Source organism: Pipistrellus kuhlii, unplaced genomic scaffold (assembly GCF_014108245.1).
Source record: "Pipistrellus kuhlii isolate mPipKuh1 unplaced genomic scaffold, mPipKuh1.p scaffold_m20_p_1, whole genome shotgun sequence".
Classification (NCBI taxonomy): Eukaryota; Metazoa; Chordata; class Mammalia; order Chiroptera; family Vespertilionidae; genus Pipistrellus; species Pipistrellus kuhlii.
This window is the reverse complement of record NW_023425404.1, coordinates 16,305,780-16,329,281: the sequence shown is the minus strand read 5'-3', so window position 1 is coordinate 16,329,281 and position 23,502 is coordinate 16,305,780. Positions and strand designations below refer to the sequence as shown.

General features: G+C 51.8%; 1 protein-coding gene and 1 long non-coding RNA gene across 6 annotated transcripts; one reads left to right on the top strand and one right to left on the bottom strand.

Moving 5' to 3' along the window:
• Positions 1-1,189: 1,189 nt before the first annotated feature.
• On the bottom strand, positions 1,190-6,736 carry ZFP36L1 (ZFP36 ring finger protein like 1). 4 transcript variants are annotated; one of them, XM_036433307.2, is made up of 3 exons: positions 6,524-6,725; positions 5,393-5,487; positions 1,190-4,045 (listed from the first exon to the last, which is right to left on the bottom strand). In XM_036433307.2, exon 3 carries the CDS (start codon positions 4,034-4,036, stop codon positions 3,086-3,088), a length of 951 nt encoding a protein of 316 aa, XP_036289200.1. In that variant the 5' UTR covers positions 4,037-4,045; positions 5,393-5,487; positions 6,524-6,725; the 3' UTR covers positions 1,190-3,085. The 4 variants fall into 4 exon arrangements, with proteins under 4 accessions (XP_036289200.1, XP_036289189.1, XP_036289210.1 ...); XM_036433296.2 differs by lacking the exon at positions 5,393-5,487 and having other exon boundaries at positions 6,524-6,736; XM_036433317.2 differs by lacking the exons at positions 5,393-5,487; positions 6,524-6,725 and adding an exon at positions 5,070-5,385.
• Positions 6,737-8,395: 1,659 nt separating this feature from the next.
• Positions 8,396-22,290, top strand: LOC118716300. Of its 2 annotated transcripts, XR_006741152.1 has the most exons (3): positions 9,184-9,987; positions 13,900-13,993; positions 21,719-22,290. It is a non-coding gene; the product is annotated as an uncharacterized LOC118716300 (long non-coding RNA). The 2 variants fall into 2 exon arrangements; XR_004987110.2 differs by lacking the exon at positions 13,900-13,993 and having other exon boundaries at positions 8,396-9,987.
• The last annotated feature ends 1,212 nt before the right edge of the window (positions 22,291-23,502 follow it).

The window sequence follows — 23,502 nt, the reverse complement described above, 5'->3', positions numbered from 1 at the left end:
ACACACACACACACACACACACACACACACACGTCAGTCCCTCCTCAAGGGACAGAGGCCTACGTTCACTCCAGTCCCAGAAGGCTTGCTTTTCCCTTTCCCTTCACCACCAGCTTTTGCCCTCTAAGAGGTAATAGTCCCTATTGTACTTCTTACCCCTGCCCCACAGCAGGTAGGTACCTACGGGCCTGGAAAGGAAGAGTAGACAGGGTGCATAAGGACAGCCTCAAGGACAGCCCTGAGCCAGCCCGTGTCGTCTGCAGACCTAGCTGCCTTTGGCCCTGTGTAGTCAAGGTGGAAATCCAGCTTAGCCCCCCAAAGCTTACTGAGTGCCAAGAACCAAAGGCAGATGAGTCTCAACTAGCAGTATTCGTCTCTGCCTCCACCAAAAGAAATCCTCCTAAGAACCAGACTTGGGATGTTCAGAAAGATCCAACCTCTCTGGCAAGCAAAACATCCCCTCAGTGGGCATCTGGCCTCGGCTGGGTTGTTTCTAACCAAGACCCCGCCTTCCCAAGATGACCATTTACCTGCTCTGCATGGTAGTGAGGTGTCACAAAGACCTAAGGACGACTTCCCACGATGCTGGCCATTTTATATCCACTTCCCCTTCACAGCCCTCCCAATACACAAGCATGTCCAATGCCTGTGAAACCTCGTGGTCCCCGTGCCACGTATGAGCCCCTCCCCACCCTGGATGCACCTCTCCAGGCCCACATGGCTGAGGTGCATTGCTGAGGTGAGAGTTCATCTCACTCCAGGTAGTTTGAAGCTAGTCACTTCCCCCAAGGGTGGGTAATGAGCCTGGAAGCACCCACGCGGCTCTCAAATCCAGGCTTGCTGGCGTGCCATGTGCTACAGCCCCCCTGCACCATCTTGGCACTGCACCACCACACACAGGCTAGGCAGAGAAGACAGGGAGCCCCTGTGCCTCCGTGGCCCTGAAGAGCCCGAATCCACAGGTGGGCAAGGCTGGCCTTTGGTCAACAGCCAGGCAGATCACTTAGCAGTACAGGCTGCCCTGCAATAAGCCTCCTCCCCTCCCCACTCCCCCACCCCCCGCATCTCTGCGCTCAGCAGGCTTCCAGCACCCACCAAGGGAGCTGGCCATTGGTGAACCTGCCACCCAGACAGGAGCCAAACCCACAGGGGAAAACCGCAAGCCCAGTGAAACCATCTTTACCATCCGTTTCTTGAAAAAAAAAATGGGGTTTATTGATTTTTTAAACTGCAAATAGTCGTTACAAAAAGTTTCCTTTTAAATAAATTCACACAAAGAAAGAGAAAAAGAAAGCGACGGTAGTGACCAGCAAGAGGAATAATAATTACATTCATCTTAATGTGTGTGTGTGCCAGTTCTGTTTGCATCAACATTGGAAAATGCTAAACCTGGAATCCAGAACCTCAAATCTGTCATCGGAATGTCTTGAGATGGGCACGTGGAAGTCAAAGGGTTTCTCTATTTTTTATTTTTTCCCCTTTTAGAAGAGATACATAAAAAAGTTGTTTTCCTTCTGTACTGTCACAGAACTTCTACATACATTCTCAGTTCTAGTTGTGAAAGGCCTAAAGAGAAAGAAACTCAATTTGCAGTCCAACACAAAGGGGGGAAATTTCTAAAATAAATAATCCAACAGTTTTTTGCATTTTTTTTAAATTAATTTTTCATTTTTTTAAAATAAAATAACCAAAAAAAAGTGTAAAGTTACAAAAAAATGTCGTTGAAGAATAATATATTAAAACTGTGGAAAAAAAGGGAAAAAAAGACACGTCACAAAATTTTAAGATTAATATGAAGATCATAATTTAACATAAAAGAATATATTCTATGGATTTGTCATCCCGATAAATATGAACAAAATTAACAAAAAAAAGCATAGTTTGGCAATAAATACGTTTTGATAAGTTAAATAAGCTTTTTTATATTGATGTGCAGTGACAAGCAAAAATTTTGCTCTCCAATTTCTGAAAAGTTATATGAAGTTTAAAACCCAGGGAAAAAAGCATGGCGTGAGTGCTCCGAGGATAGTCCTAAGGTATTCTAGAGCAAAAACCATTAAAGCTACGTCTACGGGAAATCGTTTTACACAGATATTGTACGTGGAATGAATACCATTAACTCTCACCCCTTACATGTTTTTTTAGCTTTTCTCTCACTTTTTTGTCATTTTTTTTTTAAGATGTCACATATGAACTGGGGAACTTTAGCACCAAAATCAAGTCTCTCATAGTCCATCTAGCTTCCCCTTCCTCCCCACTTAAAAAAAAAAAAAATAGAAGAAAAAAATTAAATCACAAAGTCCCACTTATGTCACAATCTTCATCCACTTTTTCAGTCTTCCTTCCTGTAGACCTGTGCGAACCCGGGCAAGATTAGTCAACAGAGGTTCGGGTCGGGAAGAAAAAAGGTTTTTGAACGTCAAGATAGGTTTCCCCAAAAACCCGAGTCTGGCAAAAACTCTCCCAAGGGGGGTGGGGGTGGGGGCCTGCTGGGGAAGGGAGGAGGAAGCGTGTGGGAGACTGAAATAAGGGAAGGTGCAGTTGTCTCGCCAGTGGAGGGAGCTGCTGGTCTGGGTCCCCTCCCTCCCCTCCCCCCTCCCCATGGGCAGAGGCTCTGGGAGGCCCACGGGTGCCCCCTGGCGCTCGAAGAGGTAATGTAGTCACAGTGACAAAGTTAGATTACAAGGCACTAAGTTGCTTCTGTAAACTGTTACTGCTTTTTCTTTTTGTGATTTGGCACTTAAGGCTTAAGCCGGGGAGGACAAAAATAAAAAAAGGCATCTTACTGACAAATATGGGACTTGTCTGTTATGCATGGTAAGTGGGCTATAAAATCAAGGGAAGGGGGTTTCAAGCCAGAGGAAGCTACTGACAAACTGACTTGTCCTTATGTTAGAGGGGGATGGGGGGGGGGGGGGAGAAGGGTTAAAAGGGCGGAGAGGGAGGAGCATTCCAAGGTTCTAGGGGAAAGGGTTTGAGCTTAACCTTGTTAATGGAAGGGTTTGTAGGGTAGGACAGGGAGATGAGGGTAGGTGGGACACAGGGATGGCGTTGAGTGGGGTAGGGGGACCCTCCCTACCCTGGCTTAGTCATCTGAGATGGAAAGTCTGCTGAAAATGGGCAGGCGTCTTGAGTTGTCCAAAGTGGGGGAGTCTGAACCACTGTGGCTGCTGCTGGAGCTGCTCAGGTAGCCCTCCTGGTCCGAGAGAGAATCCTGAGGGCTGGGGGGAGAGTCAAACATGTGGGGGGACTCGGACATGGGGCGGAAAATGAAGGTGGTCGGGGAGCCACCCCCGGGCAGCCCCATGCTAGGGGCAAAGAGGCTGGCCAGCTCCTGGCTGGAGAAGGCAAAGGGGTTATTGGAGCCGTCAGGCAGGGTGGGTGAGGCCAGGAGGTCGTCGGCGCTCAGGATGGGGGGTGGGGTGATGGACGTGGGGCTGTCCAGCAGCCCCGTGGCAGCGGCGGTGGCAGCGGCACTGGGAAACCCAGCAAAGCTAAAGCTATGCTGGAGGCGGGGGCGGTCGGCGGAGAGGTCCCGGGCCCCCGCCAGGGCGCGGCGCTCCTCCGCGTTGTGGATGAAGTGGCAGCGGGGCCCGTAGGGGCAGAAGCCGATGGTGTGGAAGGTGCGGCACAGCTCCGTCTTGTACTTGGGGTGGCGGGTCAGGCTCCGCAGCTCGTGGATGCCGTGCGCGAACTGGCACTTGTCCCCGTACTTACAGGCGCCGTTCTCCTCGAAGGGGCGGCACAGCTCCGTCTTGTAGCGGCTGGAGTTGACCTGGCCGCCGCCCGGCTGCTTCTGGGCGGGCAGCAGCCGCTCGCCCCCTTCCGAGAAAGAGCGGTCTCGGAAGCGGCTATCCCGCGAGCTCAGGGCTGGGGCCGGCTCGCCCTTGAGGCTGCTGAGAAGCTGGTTCTGGTGGAACTTGGAGCTGGGCAGGGTGACCGAGTGCCTCCGGGAGAAGCCCCCACCGGTCGGGGTGCCCACCGCCTTCCTGTCCAGCAGGCAGCCCCCTGCACTGGGGGTACTGTAGTTGAGCATCTTGTTACTCTGGAGGAGAGAGAGAGGAGAGAGAGGACGGTGAGTGACAAGGGCCAGCCACCAGGCCCCAAGAGAGGGCCTGCTGGTGGCAGCCCCTCCACGACCAGAAATGCCCACCTCCCAGACACCATCCCCACGCAGTCCCTGGCAGGCCCCTCTCCCTTTTCCCACAGACCAGCTACCTGGGTTTACTTTGGCCCCATGCATTAAAAAAAAGTTTAAAAAAATTTTTTTAAATCCTGGCCCACGTGAGAAGTTGTTTTATGCATGCACCCTATCCCATGCAGACCCCAGAAATGGACCCCCATTATCCAATCCCAAAGCTACCACTTGTATCCATAAAACTCAACTTCTTTGCCGCCCAAATAGATTCCTCAGTTCCGAAGACCCCACATAGCTCGGACCTCTCTAGATCGCCTCCCCCTGAGACTGCCTCCCCCCAACAAAAGCAGGTAAACCTTAGAGGCTAGGAGCCCCACCCCCTTTTTAATCAGTCCCCGCTTAGTCAACCTCCACTGAACTTGGCCTAAGACTCTTCACTTCCTCCTTCAGAAGCCTTCCCTTCCTTTAGCAACAGGTTTCCAGACTGCCTTTTTGCTTTTCTCTTGCTGGGGGAGAGGGAGGAAGCCCCTGTTCCCTGTCCGGGGTTGGGGGGAGGAGGAGAGAGATGTGATTGTTGAAAATAAAACTCACTGCCCCATGCTCGGGAAAAGGGTGCCTTCCACAGTGCCCTCGCCAACATCTCTGCCCACCCAACCTCACTCCCCTGGGAAGATGCCTTTGCAATTAGTCTTCTGGCTCCGAGAGCAAGCTGGAATAAGAGCGCCAGTGTTTAATCTTTAACGCCAAGCTGCAGGTGGGAAGGAAAAAGAAAGCACCAAATCCCTCCACAGGATGCCAGTCAATAATGGACTTTGGGGAGGGGGGAGGGGGACACAGCCACCACAGGCAGGTTTCTGTTCCAATGGGTTTCACCTGCCCAAACTGTACCCAAGATTTGGAAAGGGTGCTGGGGGTGGGGGTGGGGAACGACCTGGGAGTTGGCTCCCGGCCCATGTGGGTGTCATTGTGCAAATTCTAAAGTTGGTCCCTTAGGATCGGCTGCTGGGGATCTGGAATCTGTAACAGCAACCGCCCCATGGAGAGCGGATTACAGGAACCAAGTTGAGAGCCGGTTCCCAACAATGAGGTTCATTTAAAAAGTCCTGTGGGGGGGAAAGAGGGGGAGAGAAAGAGAAACAGATCAAAGAGCGAGAGAGAGCTGGGAAGAGAAGGGAGAAGAGCGGGAGGACGCGGGCAGCCAGGGTGGCCGGGGTTTGGGAAAGCGCAGGGAAGGAAGGAAGCTGAAATCCCAACTTTTTGATGTGTCTCTTCAGCTCCTCCGCGTCCCTGCGCCCCAACCCTGCAGCCCTGGGGCCCTGGCAGCTAGCTGCGCCGACTGGAGAGGCGAGCTGGAGAAAAGAGAGCAACATGACCCGACGTGTTTAAAAAGAACACAAAAACACTTCAGCAATTAAAAGCAGCCTAGCAGCTTCCCTGTTTCCTTAGGGATAAAACTGGGGAGTCCACGGGCTTTCTCTGCTCAGTATACTTCGCCCGCCCTCCCGGGGCACTCTGGGCTTAAAACTTGCTTTTTCTCACACCCGCTGGCAAGCTACACGGCTTAAGGGCGCCCCTGTTAGATCCTTCCTCCCCAAGACCCTTGAGTTCAGACCGGCCTTTTTGTTACCGTGTCCCCCGCCCTCCATTTCCACGAGCCAGCGGCCCCCCCGGGGGGGGGGGGGGAAAACAATCTATTGAGTCTACCCCAGCCCCCCTTCCACCCGAAAGTTTGCAGCGCGAATGTCTATCCTGAGAGGAAGACGGGCCGCGTTGGGACCGGCGGAAGCCTCACAGCAACTCTGCAATCTCTTCTGAATGACAACTCCTGGCCCTTTCCTCGGAGATCACCAGCCCCTTCCAAACCCACCAGAGACCATCTCCAGGCCAAACGTCCGGAGACTCCCCTCCCCGCGGGAGCGAGCCCCCTCCCCACCCGCCCGCCCGCAGGCAGGCCGGCGAGGTGGCTCCGGAGCCTGGAACCCCTCCGGGGGCGAAGGGGCCCAGAGCGCACCCCGGGACACCGAGCAGGCCGTGGACCTGGGCTCCAGGGGCACGTGACGGCCGGAAAGTGGCCCCCCGAATCTCCCGAGGGATCCCAGCCTCGCCAACTTAGCTCTCCCCCAAAAAAACTCTGGTCTCTGGATCCCATTCCCATGCAATCCCCGCCAGACACTGCTGAAGCTCCAAGGGCGGGGAGCAGAGGGCCGAATTCCTTCAAACTGGGCAGGGGCGGAGGGATGGGCGAGGAAAAGAAAAGAAAAACTATCGTCTGGACTTTTTCCCCCCTTGACTTTCCCGGACACAAACTTTTGGGGATTTCTCTTTCTCAGGGCAAAAGGGATCCTCCTCTTTTGAAAAAAAAGCAAGCACTCCGCCCCACTTTACCTTGCACAAAACTTCGCTCAGGTCGAAGATGGTGGTGGACACGAGGGTGGTGGTCATCGTGGGCGCTCGCTCGGGGCAGGGGCGCGATCGGCGGGTGGCGGTGACGGTCCCGGTGCGGGGAAGGCGCAGCCTCCGGCTGTCCGGTCAGGAGTCCCACACGCCTGCTCCCGGGGCCCCTCGCCTTTCTGACTCTCCGGCTGCGGGCGCGCGAAGCCCGGTTTATAGTAGCCACGGAGGAGGAGGAGTTTGAGCGTATTTAAATGAGGAAGAGGAGGGAGGAAAAAAAGTTGATTGACACTTAAGTTGAATCAGCCATGCGGTCAAACTCCGGGAGGGGAAAAAAAAAACTTTCAAAAGGAAGGAGGGGGGGGAAGGGAGACGAGGAAAGAAGGCGAGGGGAGGGGAGGGGAGGGAAAACCACTCAGAGCGGCGCACAACTTTTTTTTCTCTTAAAGAGGAAAAGTTTGTGGAGTCCGCCCGCCTCGCCTCGCTCCCCCGCGCCCCGCTCCCCAGCCGCGCGCCCCTCCTTTGTCAGCCGGGGAGCTGGGTTCTGTGACATCACCCATTCCACCCTCTTCGGGGTTCTTGTTGTGCTGTTGTGTTGTGTCGGGCAAGAAGGCGGGCTCGACTTTCTCTTTTTTTTTTTTTTTTTTTTTTTTTTTTTTTTTTTTTTTTTTTTTTTTTTTTGCAAGCGGGAGCAGAAGCCCGTCCGGAGCGAGCGCCGCTGCGGTTTCCATCTTGAGCTGATCTTTCTCCAAACTTCTCCGGGGCCCCGCGCTGCTCCCGCTCCTGCTGGATGGTCTTCCGCACCCGGCTCCCCTCCGCAAACCTGGCGGGGGAGGAGACTGGACATTGGGGACCGCACACAGCCCTCCACTCGGGTTTTTTCTTTTATCTTTTTATTTCCCCCAAGGGGGTGGTGGTGGGAGACTTTCTCCCCCGAGGAGGACCCGGCCCGGCGGGGGGTGAGCGCAGCACGGTTTGGCGCGCCGCACCCGCCTACACCCGCGCTCACTTTACAGCCAGCAGCACCCTCTGACTGTGGGCCTAGGGGGTCGGGCAGGGGGCTGTTTGTTTTAGGACTGGGAGTTGTATTTACTCCACGTATCCGTTCTTTAAACTTTTTTGTAAAAAAAAAAAAAAAACATCCAGCAACATACAACTTTCCAGGCGCGCTCTGACCTGTGAGCCGCGCGCGCGCACGCGCGCACACACACACACACACACACACACACACACACACACACACTCACGCCTAGACGCTTGAACAATGAGAAGGGGGGGAAAAAGTTACTTTGGCAAGAATGAAAGTAAAGAGATGGGGGCGGCGACACTTCACCTATTGTTGTTCCCCGCCCGCCCCCTCGGGAACGGAACATATGGCTTGTCATGCCGCGCGGTTTGGGCGGGATGGGGGGGAGGGGGGCATGGGCTAAAGCCCCCCACCACCACCCGATAGATTGTTACTCCTGTAAAAACGGTAAGATTGTATTCATTTACTGTCCGGTTCGGATGCCTCTCCACTCACCCAAATACAGAGCTGTTGGCGTGTCCCCCGCCCCCCCCCCCACGCCCCCGCGCGCGTGTGCAGCGAGGAGCGGCAGAAACCGCGGGGCCGCGTTTTCCTCTCCCCGCGTGCCGCCCGCCCTCGGCCCGCGCACCTTCTTCCCAGCACCGAGGCCGCCGGGTCTGTTACGAAACCCCGCGTGCTGAGTGGCTGAGAGCGGGTTCCATTGCGATGTAATTAGGTCACCCCATTAGGAGCACGTTTCTTTGGAAAGGACGGGGCGGGCGGAGCGGCGCGCTGGAGTCGCACTCTCACCACCACCACCACCACCACCACCCACACACACACACACACACACACACACGTTTTACCGCATTTCTTATTTATTCATCAACCTTTGGCAAACCCGGGAAACCTTCCCAATCAGCACTGTTTTTAGGAACCGGTTGTTTTTCCGTCTTTGCGAAACACACAACTTTTGCTGCAACCGTGAACCTGTGTGATCTCCGTCTCCCCCGCTGCACAACCCAGTCTGCTTGGATTTGTGTTCTTGGACTTAAGTGGATGGCCCCCGTTTCTAACCCGGCTTCCTGAGCGCCCTTTGCTTTTCCCTCTCCTTCTCCAGCCGCCTGTTGCTTCCCTCCCTCTGCTCTCCCATTTTGCAGCTTTTCTTGAAATCTGGCAAACGCCAGGAAGGGGAATAACTTGCATGCATCTTCATTGAAATCAATCAAGTGTAAGTTTCTTTCTTCAAGGGAGGGATATTAACTCGCTCCCTCCTTCCCCGGCTCCTCGAAGGGGGCGGGGGGCGGGTTCGTGCAGTTTCTTGGAGATGAGGTAATGAGTTCCAGATTGCAGGACAGAGTAGGGTGCGCGTTACAAACCACAAGGTTAGTCTGCATCCCGATGTGAAGCTATTTCGGTTTGGTTTTGTTTTTTTATCCCCCCCAGCCCCTCCCCCCAAAGGGTCTAGGTCTGGAGGGTTCTGGAAGCAGTGCTGGGGGTACAGGATGAGCTGGAGATCCGAGGGGTGAGGGGGACGCGCGGGGCGGATGTCCCCGCCCAGGGCCAGGCCGCCCCGCTGCTCCCCTCTCTGGGGGGCGCTCTTCCCCCGCGGCCGCGGGACGGGCCTCGGCGCCCCCCGGCCAGTGAAAACGTTTTTCTCCCCCAAAGAGAACGCGATTCCTCGAATTTCCTCCGCATCTCCAGCTCCCGGAGGGCGGGCGCGCCCCTCCCTCCCCCGCTCCCGGAGGGGGCGCGGGCTCCGCGGGGCGGCGGCCGGCCTGGCCCGCTTGCCTCGGAGTTGTTTACCGGCCCGGCCGACCGACCGGGTTGGTTCCAGCTCCCAGAGCCTGCCTCTATAATTAAACCCTTTTTTTTTTTTTTAATTGTCGGGTTGAAACGTCATTTCGGGGACTTTCCAAGGGTGAGGGAGCAGAGGGGAGGGAGCGAGCCTCCTTAACCCTTCCCTGACCCGGCCGTCCACGCCGCGGCGGGCTGGGGCGCAGCGTCTGGCACGGCCGTGGGGGGGGGGGGGGGGGATCTGGGGACCTGGGCCGGCCAGTCCCGCGGAGAGGTGCTCCGCAGGTGCCCCAAGGTGCGGGGACCGGCAGTGAGCCCCCACCCGGCAGGAAGCGCGGCGGGAGGCGTGCGCGGCCCTCCCCGCTCCGGCCCGGCGGGGCGCCCCGGTTCCTGCCCCGCGCGGTGCGCAGAGGCCGCCCCTTCACCTGCCCCGCCGCTTCCGACTGGGAGGCGCCCGCCTGGCCCTCCCGCCCGGCTTCCGGGTCCTCCCTGCTCGCGGGAAGCCGGTCTCCGCCAGGGGAGGGCCTGGCCAGGTAGTTTTGGCTTGGGGGTACTAGGTTCTGTCAAAGGGGGGAAAGTGAAAGTCTTCGGAATTGGGGAAACCCGACGGATCTATGCAGTGACCAGTCTGGACGCTGGGCGCACCTCGAGGCAGGTGAGAGTGGGGGGCCCTGGGCCGCTGACCTCCTGGACCGCTGAACCCCTAGGTCTTTTCACCAAGCGCCCCTCATGGCTACTCCCTCCTCAGAGCCCCCTCCTGGCCCGCCCTCGTGGCAGGCAGCGCAGGACCCGTCTTCCTGGAGCCTCGCTGCGATGTTACAGTTCTTCCCCGGGCTCCAGATCATTGGCAAAATCCCCCAAATTCTTCGGATTTGGTCCCTCTTCCTTTCCCCCCAACCTCTGCTGCCATTCACCTGTTGGAGGACTGGATAATTTCCAGTTTGGAGATCCTGGGACAGCCCCAGAATCCCCGGATTAGAGGAGAGGGAGGGCCAAGTGCTGTCAGAGAGCTGCCTGGTTTAGATGGAACTAGTGCCTGGGGAATGCAGATTCCTCAGCTTGGGCCCAGGCCCAGTGAATCAGGCCCGTTGGGTGGGGCCAGGAATCAGCATTTTGGTAAACTTTCTGCTAGTGACTCACACACTAAGGTTTGAGAATCTGTGGTCCGGGATTTTAAAGTTGGGCCACTCTGGAGCCAGATAAAGTCTTTGTGACTTTTCAAGACACTGACCAAAGCCTCAGTGTCCTCACCTCTAAAGAAGAGATAATAAATAGGCCTGAGATTGGCCAGTGAAGTGCCTAGTTCCATGCCTGGCTGAAATCGTTAATATGCCTCGCCGCTGTGTGTAACTAAACCATTCTTTGGGCCTCGTTACATCACAAAAACCCGGGCTGGGGTATATGCCTGTTGCAAAAGGATTCTTTCGCATAGATGTCATCAAATGGTCAACTGACAGCTTCGATCTCTATCGCTTTCTGGCCCCACCCCCAGCCCTGGATAAGGCAGGCCCTGAGGCAGCCCCCCAGACAAAAAGGTTTTTCTGGTTGGAAATGTCAGTAGTACCAAGATTGAGAAACTGTGTGAGGGGTTCTTTCCAACTCCAAGTTTCCTGCATACTTAGGCTTCATCCCTGCCCTCAAACCTTTCTCCACATTGCAGTGCAAGCGGTCTTTTTCAAAACCTAGATCAGATGTTGTGTTTCAATTGCCTAAAACCTGTGGCTCCTCATCCCTCTTAGAATAAAAACAAAACTCTTAGCCCAGAAAAATCTGATACTTTTACTGCTCCAGCCTCCTCCCCTTCCCACCACAGCCTCTCCCACGGTGCAGGGCACTCCTGTGCTCTCAGTTTCAGAGGAAAATGAATAGTCCTTCCTCCTGCCCCAGGGCCTTGACACTTGCTATTTCTTCTACTGAATGGAGCTTCCTTTGGCCCAGATAAATTTAAAATTACCCTTTACAACCCATTTCAAGCATCACTTCCTCAACCATTTTTGGAGCCATTCTTGCTGTTCCTCTTCCCCCATCCAAGCAAGGTTATCAGCCTTCTCTCTTAGGTTCACATGGAATGTTTATTTCCTTCCAAGTAGTTATTTCACTCGGTTTGTTAGTATACATTCCTACACACTTTGCTTCTTAAAATATAGTAACATTGACCTTGATTTGGTATAGAGCTTTATGAATTTTAGCATGTGAATAGATTCATAAATCACCACCGTGATCCAGAAACATAACAGATTCTTGCAGTCAGATCCTCCCCCATCCCTTACTCTGTCAACCACTGCTCTGTTTTCTGTACTGTAATTTTGTCTTTTCCAGAATGCCAGATAAATGGAATCATGTAGTCTGTATGATTTCATACAGTAGAATGCCTTTGAGATTTATGTGTGTCGTTGCGTGTATTAATAGTTCATTCCTTGTAATTGAACAATAATATTTCACTGTATGTGTATACCACCAGGTTTTTATCCATTTACCTGTTAGAGGACTGGATTATTTCCAGTCTGGAGCCATAAAGAATAAAGCTGCAATAAACACTTGTGTACAGATTTTTGTGGAAGATAAATTCTTGTTTCTCTAGGGTAGGATTGTCTAACTCAATCAGAGAAGGGGCCAAAATCTAAAATCCAGCCTAAATCGCGGGCCGAATGGTTTACTGAATAGTCATAAACTGTCATTGTGATGGAAACGCAGCGGAGTGCAGTGATGACAGCGCGGTGCGGGCCACATTGCAAGGCCTGGCGGGACGGATTTGGCCCGCGGGCCTTGTGTTTGACACATGTGCTCTAGGGTAAATAAGTAGGAGTGGAATTGCTGAGTCATATGGTAGAAGTATATTAAAATTATAAAAAACTGCCAAATCATATTTGAGAATTGATATACCATTTTGCATCTCCAACAGCAATATCTAAGATTTCCAGTTGCTCCACATACTTACCTGCACTTATTATTGCACTTTTTATTTTAGTCATTCCAATAAGTGTGTAGTGGTTATCTTATTTCACTTTATGATCTCTCAAGGTTTTAATTTGCATTTTTCTAATGGGTAATGATGGTGATCATAGTTCATAAGCTCATTTGTCAACTGTATGTCCTCTGGTGAAATGTCTGGTCAAGTGTTTTCACCATTTTTTTCTTTTTTCTTTTTTTTTTTTCTTTTGTTAAATATATTTTATTGGTTTTTTACAGAGAGGAAGAGAGAGAGATAGAGAGCTAGAAACATCGATGAGAGAGAAACATCGACGAGCTGCCTCTTGCACACCCCCTACCGGGGATGTGCCCGCAACCAAGATTCATGCCCTTGACCGGAATCGAACCTGGGACCTTTCAGTCCGCAGACCGACGCTCTACCACTGAGCCAAACCAGTTTCGGCTTCATCATTTTTTTCAATTGACTGGTTGTTTTCTTTACTGTTGAGTTTTATAAGAGTTCTTTATGTATTCTGGATACAGTTATGTTGTCAGAATGTGATATGCAAATATTTTCTTCAGTTTGTATCTTATCCTTTCATTCTCTCCACAATGTTCACAGAGCAAAAGTTTTTAATTTTGATGAAGTCTAATTTATCAGTTTTTTCTGCATCATGCTTTTGGCGTCTTAAGAACTCTTTGCCTAACCTTAGGTCATTAAGATTTTCTGTTTTCTTCTAAAAGTTTTGTAGTTTATGTTTTACACTAATATCTATGATCCATTGGAAGTTAGTTTTTATGTGAAATTTAGGTTGAGGTTCGTTTATTTTATTTTATTTTATTTTTTATTTTTTTGCCTATGGATGTCCAATTCCAACACTTTATTGAAATGATTATCACTTTTCCATTGAATTATTTCTGCACCTATCCAAATATCAGTTGACCATATTGGAATGACTCTCTTTATTCTGTTCCACTGAGCTGTGTGTTCATTCCTTTTCTAATACCACACTGTCTTGGTTATTGTACAATAGCTTTATAATAAGTCTTAAAATTAGGTGGTGTAATTCCTCTGGTTTTATTTTTAATTTTCAAAATTATCTTAGCTATTCTAGTTCCATTGCCTTTTTATATAAATGTAGGTCCAGCTTGTCTATATCTTTTTTTAAAAATACAGGGCTTTTTATTAGAATTGCATTAAATCTATAGATCAGTTCAGGAAGAAATGGCACCTTTACAATGTTGAGTCTTTTACTCCATGAAAATGGTATGTCTATTTATTTAGATCTTCTTTTATTTCTTTAATTGGTGTTTTATACTTTTTAGCATACAGATACTATGTATATTTTGCTAGATTTATACCTAATACTTTTGGGAGGGAGTAACTATTGTAACTTTTTAAATTTTCAGTTTCCAATTTCTCATTATTAGCCTATAGAAATACAGTTGACTTTTGTACATTAACCTTGTATCCTATAATCTAATAAAGTCACTTTAGTTATAAGATTTTTGGGTACATTCCTTAAGTTTTGTTTTTACATGTTCACTTTGTTTTTTAACATGGACAATCATATTATCTGCTAATAGGAATAATTTAATTTCTTTCTTTCAATATTATACATAATATTTCTTTTTCTTGTCCTGTTGCCCTGTTTAGGATTTCCGGTATGATGTTGAATGAGCACGGTGAACGTGAACACCCTCATCTTGATAGCAGTCTCAGGGGAAAGCATTCAGTCTTTCACTATTAAGTGTGATGTTCGTTGTCGGGTTTTTTGTAATCATTTAACTTTTTGACATCTCCCTTCCCACCAGGATGTGTGCTCCAAGAGTAAGGTGACCAGATTTTAACATTGGTAAAGCAGGACACTATTGACCAGAGGGGGTGGGGGTGGGGGGGTTCTTGATTAAAAATTTGGTTTTTATGGAGCAACAAAAATTTTCATAGAACGCAAAAATAGTTTTGTAATATATTTTTTTAATTTCAATGTAAGTACAATTTACAAATATAATAAATAAATAAAAATTATGGATAGTCATAAGTGTCACTTTCAGGGCTGGCGCTAGACTTTTTGCCACCACTATAAAATACAAATAATACGAGTACTGTCTGCTAAATTCAAGAAAATTTATGTATTTATGAAATAAATAAATAACTTACCTAAATTATCTGAATAGCTGATTTGTAATGGCATCACTTGTTTAACTAGCTTACTAACACGCAGTACGATGTGTATCATCTGAGAGATGTTTTCGTAGTTGCCAATCCCAAAAAATGCCATTGTTCATTAAGTCCAAACAATGGTGGTCTAATTCTAACAACTGATCAACAATTCAAACTTTGATAAGCAGTTCTTGATAATCAGTTCTCAACAATTATTTGTTATTATTAAAGTTTAACATTATAGCCGGGACCGGTTTGGCTCAGTGGATAGAGCGTCGGCCTGCGGACTGAAAGGTCCCGGGTTCGATTCTGGTCAAGGGCATGTACTGTGGTTGCGGGCACATCCCCAGTAGGGGGTGTGCAAGAGGCAGCTGATCGATGATTCTCTCTCATCAATGTTTCTAACTCTCTATCCCTTTCTCTTCCTCTCTGTGAAAAATCAATAAAAATATATTTTTAAAAAAATAAAGTTTAACATTATAAAATTAACAAAAATAATATGAAATTCATATTCTGACTAAATAGCCACATGGCCGCCGAAAACCGTATGTCCCCTTCCCATTCTCCCACCGTTCCCTAGCTTGTTGTACATTCTTTCGAAAAATTGGGACTTTTTAAAACGACGCGGGACAAATTGTTAAAACTCAGTACTGTCCTGCCAAAAGTGGGACGTCTGGTCACCTTATCCAAGAGCAGGCTCTCTCCATTCTCACCTCAACCCCCTGTGCCTGGCACGATGCCAAGCATGCAGTAGGCCTCAAAAAGTAATTCCCTACTTTGGTAACTTAGCCATAACCACTCTTCTGTGTGACAGACAACTGCGAAATGCAGCACAGGTGTCACGAAAAATGACCTCCCAATAAATATGCCAGTGGATCCAACTACCCATCGTCCCCACAGAGTTGACCATTTTTAGCGGTAGAGCATCTATAGGTCAGCTTTCTAGCAAGGCACCTGTGCCCTAGCTGATCTGGCTCAGTGGATAGAGCATCGGCCTGTGGACTGAAGGGTCCCAGGTTCGATTCCAGTCAAGGGCATGTACCTTGGTTGCGGGCACATCCCCAGTGGGGGGGGTGCAGGAGGCGGCTGATCGATGTTTCTCTCTCATCAAGGTTTCTAACTATACCTCTCCCTCTCTGTAAAAAATAAATACAATGTTTTTTTAAAGTGTATCAATGAGGAATAGATGAGTGCAGTAAAATGATTATTTTAGATGGAGAGCATCCCATTCCCAAAGGGAATTTAAACAAAAAGCTCTCAGCTCTGAAAAACAGGGGCTTTCAGGGTAGAGAGTCCCACTGCTCTGAAATCTTAGGTCCTCAGACGGGTGGGGTGGTTTCGCTAAATTTATTTCAGCCACTTATAGAAACAGAAGGGGAACGAAGGAGGCGGCAGCTTGCACACCAGCCCTGGCTCTGGGGTATTAATATCTGCCAGGTCAGGCTTTTATTTGGGTTTTGTTTTACCTTTTGGGGGTGGGGAGGGAGGCAAGCAACAGGAATATCTCGCAGCTGCATGGCTTGCGCTGTGGGTTCCCACCTTGCTCCTTGCACACTCCCCACAACGCCACCTCCAGCCCTCTCCTCCCCTGCCCCACCCCCTTCCCATAGCTCTCTAGCCTCTGAGTACCAAGCCCTGGGCCAGGGCTGTCTGCAGCCTCACGCAGGCACCTTGGACACCAGATTTCCTCCTGGTCCCAGAAGGGGTCTGAGCATGAAGAGGGAGAGAGAAATTGAGATTTTGATTCAATCTGTTTTCTTTCTGGTACAAGTGAGGGTCAGGGAGACCGGAGCCTCTATCCCTGGTCCTCACCAAAACCCCCTCCCCATCCCACACCTCCGCCCCAGGGGCTCCGCTACGGGAATGTTCCGGTTGTTGGATATGAAACCCAGGTCTTTGTATCCCGGGGTTCCTTTTCCTCAGCCTCCCCCCAAGCACTGGGCACACCGTCTTCTCAGTGCTGAACAGTCTCTTCGGTCACACCTACCCCTGCCCCATATGTGGAAAACGGAGTGAAATGAAGCCACCATGTCGTGTGTTTTTTTGTTTTGTTGTTGTTGTTGTTGTTTTAATATTTTATTGATTTTTTTTACAGAGAGGAAGAGAGAGGTTTAGAGAGTTAGAAACATCGATGAGAGAGAAGCATCGATCAGCTGCCTCTTGCACACTCCCCACTGGAGATGTGCCCGCAACCAAGGTAAAAGCCCTTGACCGGAATCGAACCTGGGACCTTTCGGTCTGTAGGCTGACGTTCTATCCATGAGCCAAACCAGTTTCGTCTGGCTTTGGGTTTTGTTTTGTTTTAATATATTTTTTATTGATTTCAGAGAGAGAGACAGAAACATGAAGAGAGAGAATCACTGATCAGCTGCCTCCTGCACAACATCCCCCACTCCCACCCCCCACACACTGGGGATTGAGCCTGAAACCCGGCCACGTGCCCTTGACTGGAATCGAAACTGGGACCCTTCAGTCCACAGGCCAACGCTCTATCCACCGGGCCAAACTGACTAGGGCCCACCATGTTGTTTTTTAAAAACCTGTTCTTGTGCTGAATTTGGAATGCTTCGTGGGGCACAGATTAATTACCTCCCACCGATGTGGAGGATGCTGAGGCACGGGAGGGGAGGTGGCCACCGGTGACCAGCACCCACTGCAGGCAGGCGAGACCAGGGTCCACTGGCTCTCGGAAGTCTGGGCTCCGGTCCGGGAGCTTGCTGCTCGGTGGCCGCCACCTGAGGGCAGGCAGCGGAGACGCACCAGGAAGCTCAGACTCCGCTGGGCTTAGGCCTTAAGTAACGACCTGAGAATACGGGGACGTGCCTCCCACAGTGCCCAGCCCGTGGGGACCCAACAAATGCTGGTTCGGTTCCTTGGCACACTCCTGCTTCCTGGATCACCAAGGAAGACAGGGGAAGCAGCCTCTGTCCTCTTCCCTCCCCTCCCCCAGGTACCCTGCACAGGGGCTGATGGGAAGGAAGAAGAATCTCTAGGGGGGGTTCTTGCTCCAATCTGGGGAGTCTGCTTCGGCATAAACAAGGGTGTCGTGCCCAAACCGGTTTGGCTCAATGGATAGAGCGTCGGCTTGGGGACTGAAAGGTCCCGGGTTCGATTCCAGTCAAGGGCATGTACCTTGGTTGCGGGCACATCCCCAGTGGGGGGTGTGCAAGAGGCAGCTGGTCAATGTTTCTCTCTCATCGATGTTTCTAACTCTCTATCTCTCTCCCTTCCTCTCTGTACAAAATCAATAAAATATTTTTTTTTTTTTAAAAAGGTATCGTGCATACCTGTAAACTGTAAACCCCTCTCAACTGTAAACCACGCTCCTATCTTGTCCCTCCTACCACCAGCCAGTTTGCTCTGGAATGGTCCTCCGGCCCCGAGTGGGGCAGACCCCGCCCTGGGGAGCTGTTCTCTGAGAAGCGGAACCCACCCCCCAGCCAGACCATGGATCAGATGGCTCTTGGAGGGTGGCCACGTAGGCAGCCGTGGAAGAGAGGAGGGAGCCTTGCCACAGCCCTGTGACTTCTTTAGATCTGAGTTTCTCCCGCCAACTGCACCCTCCACCCCAGGGGCCTGCAGGCCCCAAACCAGGGCCTGCCCTCGTCTGACCAAAGGCAACCAGATCTGCTGCAGCTGTTGAGGGAGAGAACAAGCGCTCCCAGAGACGGGGAAGCAGCTGGAGAGAGAGGCCTCCCAGCCCGGGGGTGTAAATATTTATACAGCGTGGTGCGTGGGAAGAGGGAAGGCGGAGGGAGGTGGCAGGAGCCAGGCGGCGCTGAGACCGCAGGCTGCAGGGGCCTGTGCCTTGGCTTCAGGTGGGAAAGGCGAAGGAGCCTGGGATCCGCATCTCCACCTGAACTCCTACGTCAGAGGGGCCGGCCCTTACTCCCAGCCGGCTCCTGGCGGAGATGAGGGAAGAACTTAGAAAAAAAAATGCATCCCCAGTTCCCTCACTGGGAGAGCCCTGGAACCAGACACACCAAACCCACAAGGCCCAGGAGTAGGGGTTTGGGGACTCCCGGGTCTGTGGTTCTAGAGTTTTAAAGAATGCTGGATGGGCCTAGCCCCGAGAGGCTCAGGGGTTGAGCATTGGCCTATGGATCAGGGAGTCATAGTTCGATTTCTGGTCAGGGCACATGCCTGGGTTGTGAGCTCAATCCCTATTGTGGGGCATGCAGGAGGCAGCCAATCAATGATTCTTTCCTTTCTTGTCATTGATCTCTCTCTCTCTCTCTCTCTCTCTCTCTCTCTCTCTCTCTCTCTCTCCCCTAGACTCTCTGAAATCAATAAAAATAAAAAATAAAATAAAGCCGGGACCGGTTTGGCTCAGTGGATAGAGCACATGTGTCAAACACAAGGCCCGCGGGCCAAATCTGTCCCGCCAGGCCTTGCAATGTGGCCCGCACCGCGCTGTCATCACTGCACTCCACTGCGTTTCCATCACAATGACAGTTTATGACTGTTCAGTAAACCATTCGGCCCGCGATTTAGGCTGGATTTTAGATTTTGGCCCCTTCTCTGATTGAGTTCGACACCCCTAGGATAGAGCGTCGGCCTGCGGACTGAAAGGTCCCGGGTTTGATTCTGGCCAAGGGCGTGTACCTTGGTTGCGGGCATATCCCCAGTAGGGGGTGTGCAAGAGGCAGCTGATCGATGACCCTCTCTCATCGATGTTTCTAACTCTCTATCTCTCTCCCTTCCTCTCTGTACAAAATCAATAAAATATAGTTAAAAAAATAAATAAATAAAAAATAAAATAAAAACATTTAAAAAATAAATGTTTTAAAAAAATACTAGATTCTAAGAGTTGGACTCCAGGGTTGAAGTCTTAGAAAACATAAGTACATTGTAAACAGAATGTTAAACAAGCAAAGACTTCTCTCAAGCTTCTATGTCATCAGTAGGATATTTCTAAAGTGGCAGAGAACACTGTGCCTCCGTGAGGAGGAGGAGGAGGAAGGAAGGGACCTGGCCAAAGAGCAAGGTGTGGAGAAGGCGAGGGGCCCTGGAAGGCACTTCCAGAGGAGCATGGCCGCAGGCCTCTGGGCCTAGGAAAAGAGTCCGGCCCTCGGCGACCACCTGGTGCTCCGGGCCCTCTGCCGGCTCCTGTGTGCCCCAGGGAGAGCATGACCTCGCACTCGCTCTCCTCCAGGCTGAGCCTGCTGAGGACTCAGCCCGCGCCCAGCGGCATGGATGCCCCAGGGTGGGAAGCAAGCCTGGGCCTGGGGCGACAGCCAGATGGACTCCAGTCGCTTCGCCTCAGACAGCTGGGGAGCAGCGCCAGGACACTCCTCACCCCCTCCCCACCGCTCCAGACAAGGATGGGCGCGGCCGCGACTTCTAGGATTTCCCTGCCGCCACGCCCGTTGAGAAGTGCCACCTGCTTCCATCCGTACCAGGGCTGACCCTCAGGACCTCCCACAGGTGGGGGGTGGGGTACTCCCCGGTGGCCAAGGACCTGTAAGGTGCCTCACAGCTATCAGGGACGACGTCCTGCACTCTTCCCGTGTCCTGAAAAAGCCCACCGGCCGGCCTAGGGGTGGGCACTGCTGGGAGGAAGGATCTCGTGCTGGAAAACGGCCTCTGTCTCCCCCACCAGAACCTCCAGATGCCCAGGCCACCTTCAGCCAGACAGCGAGGACCAGAGGATACCCAGACCCACCCCCCAAGAAGCTGACCCACGCGGCAAGTCATCCTGCTCCCAGCCCAGAGCTTTACAGGTGATACCTGCCCCGGGGGTGCACCTCCCCTGAGCCCCGACCTTCTGGATGGAACCTGGTGAGCCCCCCACCTGGACACCCAGGGAAGGGCAGGGCCCATGAGCCATGGGGCCCAGGCCCACACAACGTGGAGGACACACCATCTGCCCCAGTCCTCCGCCGCCTGGCAGCCTCAGCCACCCGCACAGGGGGAGCCCCTCTCCAGAAGACGGCTCCTCTTCCAAGGACACCCAGGTCTGCGTGGCCACCGCGGCCCCGCCTGCCGGCTGTGGCCGCCTTCTTGCCAGCACTGCTTCGACAGATGAACAAGAATAAAAGCCTGTGTGGCCCAAGGAAGTCTTTAGGGGAAAGAGTTAAAGCTGAAGGAAGGGGGCGGGGGTGGGGGGGGGGGGGGGTTATAAGAAATAGGAGAGGGAAGAGATTCGGGAAACAGACAAATAAACCATCCGGGAATCCAGATGTAACACAAAAAAGGCCAAAAGAAGGGAAAAGTTATGCTAAGAAGGCAGAGTGGGGTGGGGAGGGGAATTGAGAATGAAAAAGAAGAAGAGGGCCGTTGTAAATATTCTGCAAAGAGAGAAGTATGGGAAAGCAAACAACACCAGAAAAAGGAGAGGGAGACCCAGGAGAGAATAAGAGGCAGCGATGAGCTTAACAGCAACTGCCTTGATCCTGGACCAGCCACACTCATTAGCTCTGAGTCTGAACGCTTTTTGTGGGTTTCGGGCTCCTCTGAACACGGAGCGAGGACAGTCCTAGGAGCAAGCTTTCCTTCTTGCCCTTGGCTTTCCTACAATTCCCCCAACTTCCCCCAGCTGTTGGTGTTTGGCAGAGGGAGGGCTGATCTTCCTGGACAAGGCCAAGACCCTATCAGTTCACGCCAGCCTGGTGGCTTCCATCATGGTGCCCCCGCCCCCGGCAGGCTCACTGGAGAGTCTGAGCAGGAGGGGCCCGTGCAGGCAGGAGAAGCCATAGGTGTGATGGAGCCTTGTCACTGGCTCTGCACCTTCCAGGGAGGGGCTTACCCAGCCACCTCTCCGTGCACCAGGGCTGACCCACCCCCAGACACACCATCCGGGAAGACTGGCGTACCCAACTCTATGCAAAGCCAGAGAGAAAGGGAGAGGGATAGAAACACCGATGAGAGAGAAGCATCCATCAGCTGCCTACTGCACACTCCCCACTGGGAATGTGGCCGCAACCAAGGTACATGCCCTTGACCGGAATTGAACCTGGAACCCTCGAGTCTGCAGGCTGACTCTCTATCCATTGAGCCAAACCAGTCAGGGCAGCAAGTGCCACTTTTGAAAACGGTTTAGATGATTTAAATTACTTCCCAGGCATTGCCACGGCTTCCCCGTTGCCATCATTGGCAAACCGTGACATGAATTTCACGTTGTGTCCATCAGCTCCGTGAGCACTTAACTCCTGGCTCCTGTCCCTGTGTCTGCTTGGCCTCTTTCGGCCTCTCACGCCTCTCTTCTGTAAGGTGGCTGGTGCCACTCCTCTCTGTGTTTGCTTGGGCTTTACCAAGCCCCTGACTTACCTCTGCCCACAGTCCACCTCTGCCCACTCTCCTGTTCCTTCAGGGCAGCAGGAGCTGGGAGAAAGCTGAAGCAGACCAAGGCAAAATCGAGACGCAAAGGCAGTGAGGATGCTAGTGAATCGGGTTAGCGTCTGGTTGTGGCGTGCTCGGGCCTTCCACCGTGGACAGGGCAGGGTCCTACAGGACACGGGTCCGAGCCTCCCTCGCCACCGAAAACTGCTCCTCCAACGTTCAGCCCAGGGGATGCCACTCGGGCTGAACTCTGCTCGACTGGGACCAAGGAAGCGGGGCCTGTGCCAGCCTTTCTCCCTCTAAGAATTCTGAAGTCACTTGACCCTGATTCTGTAAGTCACATGCTCCTTCTATCAAAAAATGGTGACAAAATAGGCAGAAGGGACACTGTCTAGGTTGTGGCCTCAGGTACTCAACCCCGTTTCTTCCCATCCCTCCTAACCTTCAAACGTGTCTCGGTCATAGACTATATGACTCAAGCTATTATTTAACCATGAAAAGAAAAAAAGAAAGAAAAAAAAAAGACAAACCAGGAAATTAGAGGCTGAATGACCTAAAATTTATTCCATTCAACTGAGCTAATCTCCTCACAAGGGTGTGTATGCTAATAAGTCATCCTATGTCTGCTCTGGGACAGGCGAACACTGCAGGGGAAAGTGCGATGTGGCTGCAGATCCCAACTTGTCAAGATTTGTCCTCAAAAGGTTCAAGTGTCTGGGCCTCGGCCAAGCTGCCTTAGCCGTTCGCGAAACGAGTCTCAACATTTGGGAGCCGACGTGTTGCAACAGAGAGAGCACCCAGGGCTCAGGCTGACCACATCCAATCCTGGCACCGCCCCTTCCTCAGCCAGCGAGGGACCGGACCTACCTGCCTCCTCCTTCTCCCGTCTTCCTCGCTGTGAAATGGCAGTGACAGTAATACCCGCCTCCTGGGGCTGCTAGAAGGATAGATGAGCAAAGCACTTGGCAAGTGCACACGACCCCCACACACACACACACACACACACCGCCCCTTTCCCAAATGTAGCCCTGGTCAACTGTTGCTGTATGTTCAACACTGGCTTGGCAAGACCAAGGAGAAGGTTGGAGGCCCCACCACGTGGGGTTGGTTCCACGGAGCCACTGGAACACAGTCAAGCATCCCGAGCAGGACAGAGAGAAGGGGTCCCAGAGGAGGCGCAGGCAGCTGGCGGGTGGAGCGCCCGCAGAAGGCCAAGGACGGCCACTCGCAGCCTGGCTCCGCGTGGTGGGAGGACGCAGGGGGCTGCGGGCAGGCCTCCCTCCCGCATGAGCTCAGCGGGCTGCAGCCCCACCCTTGCGGGAACTCCCCCTGCCAGGAGCTCTGCGCGCAGACCAGGCCCACTGTGTGCCCGGCTCTGACCCAGCAGGAGCTGTAACGGGCAGGGCAGTGACGGGCTTATTGGCCTCAGGGACTCAGTAACCGGGGGTTTCCGCCCAAATCCACAAGCCTGCCCTGGAGCAGCTAGATGGTAGGGACGTGACCCACCACTGAGAAATTCTCACTCAGAATCCGGGCTTTTTCTGCCTGAAGTAGAAAGGGGTAGGGTTTTAAAACGTTCCAGGAATGTGAGCACCAACGGAATCTCGGTAACATTAGGGGACATCATTGAATTTCAGGTGCAATAAGGATGCTGTGGTTCGGTGTAAGTTTTTTTTCCTTATTTTTTTATTAAATTTATTATCTGTGTACATATCTTACCATTGCCCCCGTAAGTTTTTTTAAAATATATTTTATTGATTATTTTTTACAGAGAGGAAGAGAGAAGGATAGAGAGTTAGAAACATCGATGAAAGT

Bases quoted from the DNA above. Each gene is read 5' to 3' on its own strand.
- ZFP36L1 (XM_036433286.1), bottom strand. From the start codon at position 4,243: ATGCATGGGGCCAAAGTAAACCCAGGTAGCTGGTCTGTGGGAAAAGGG.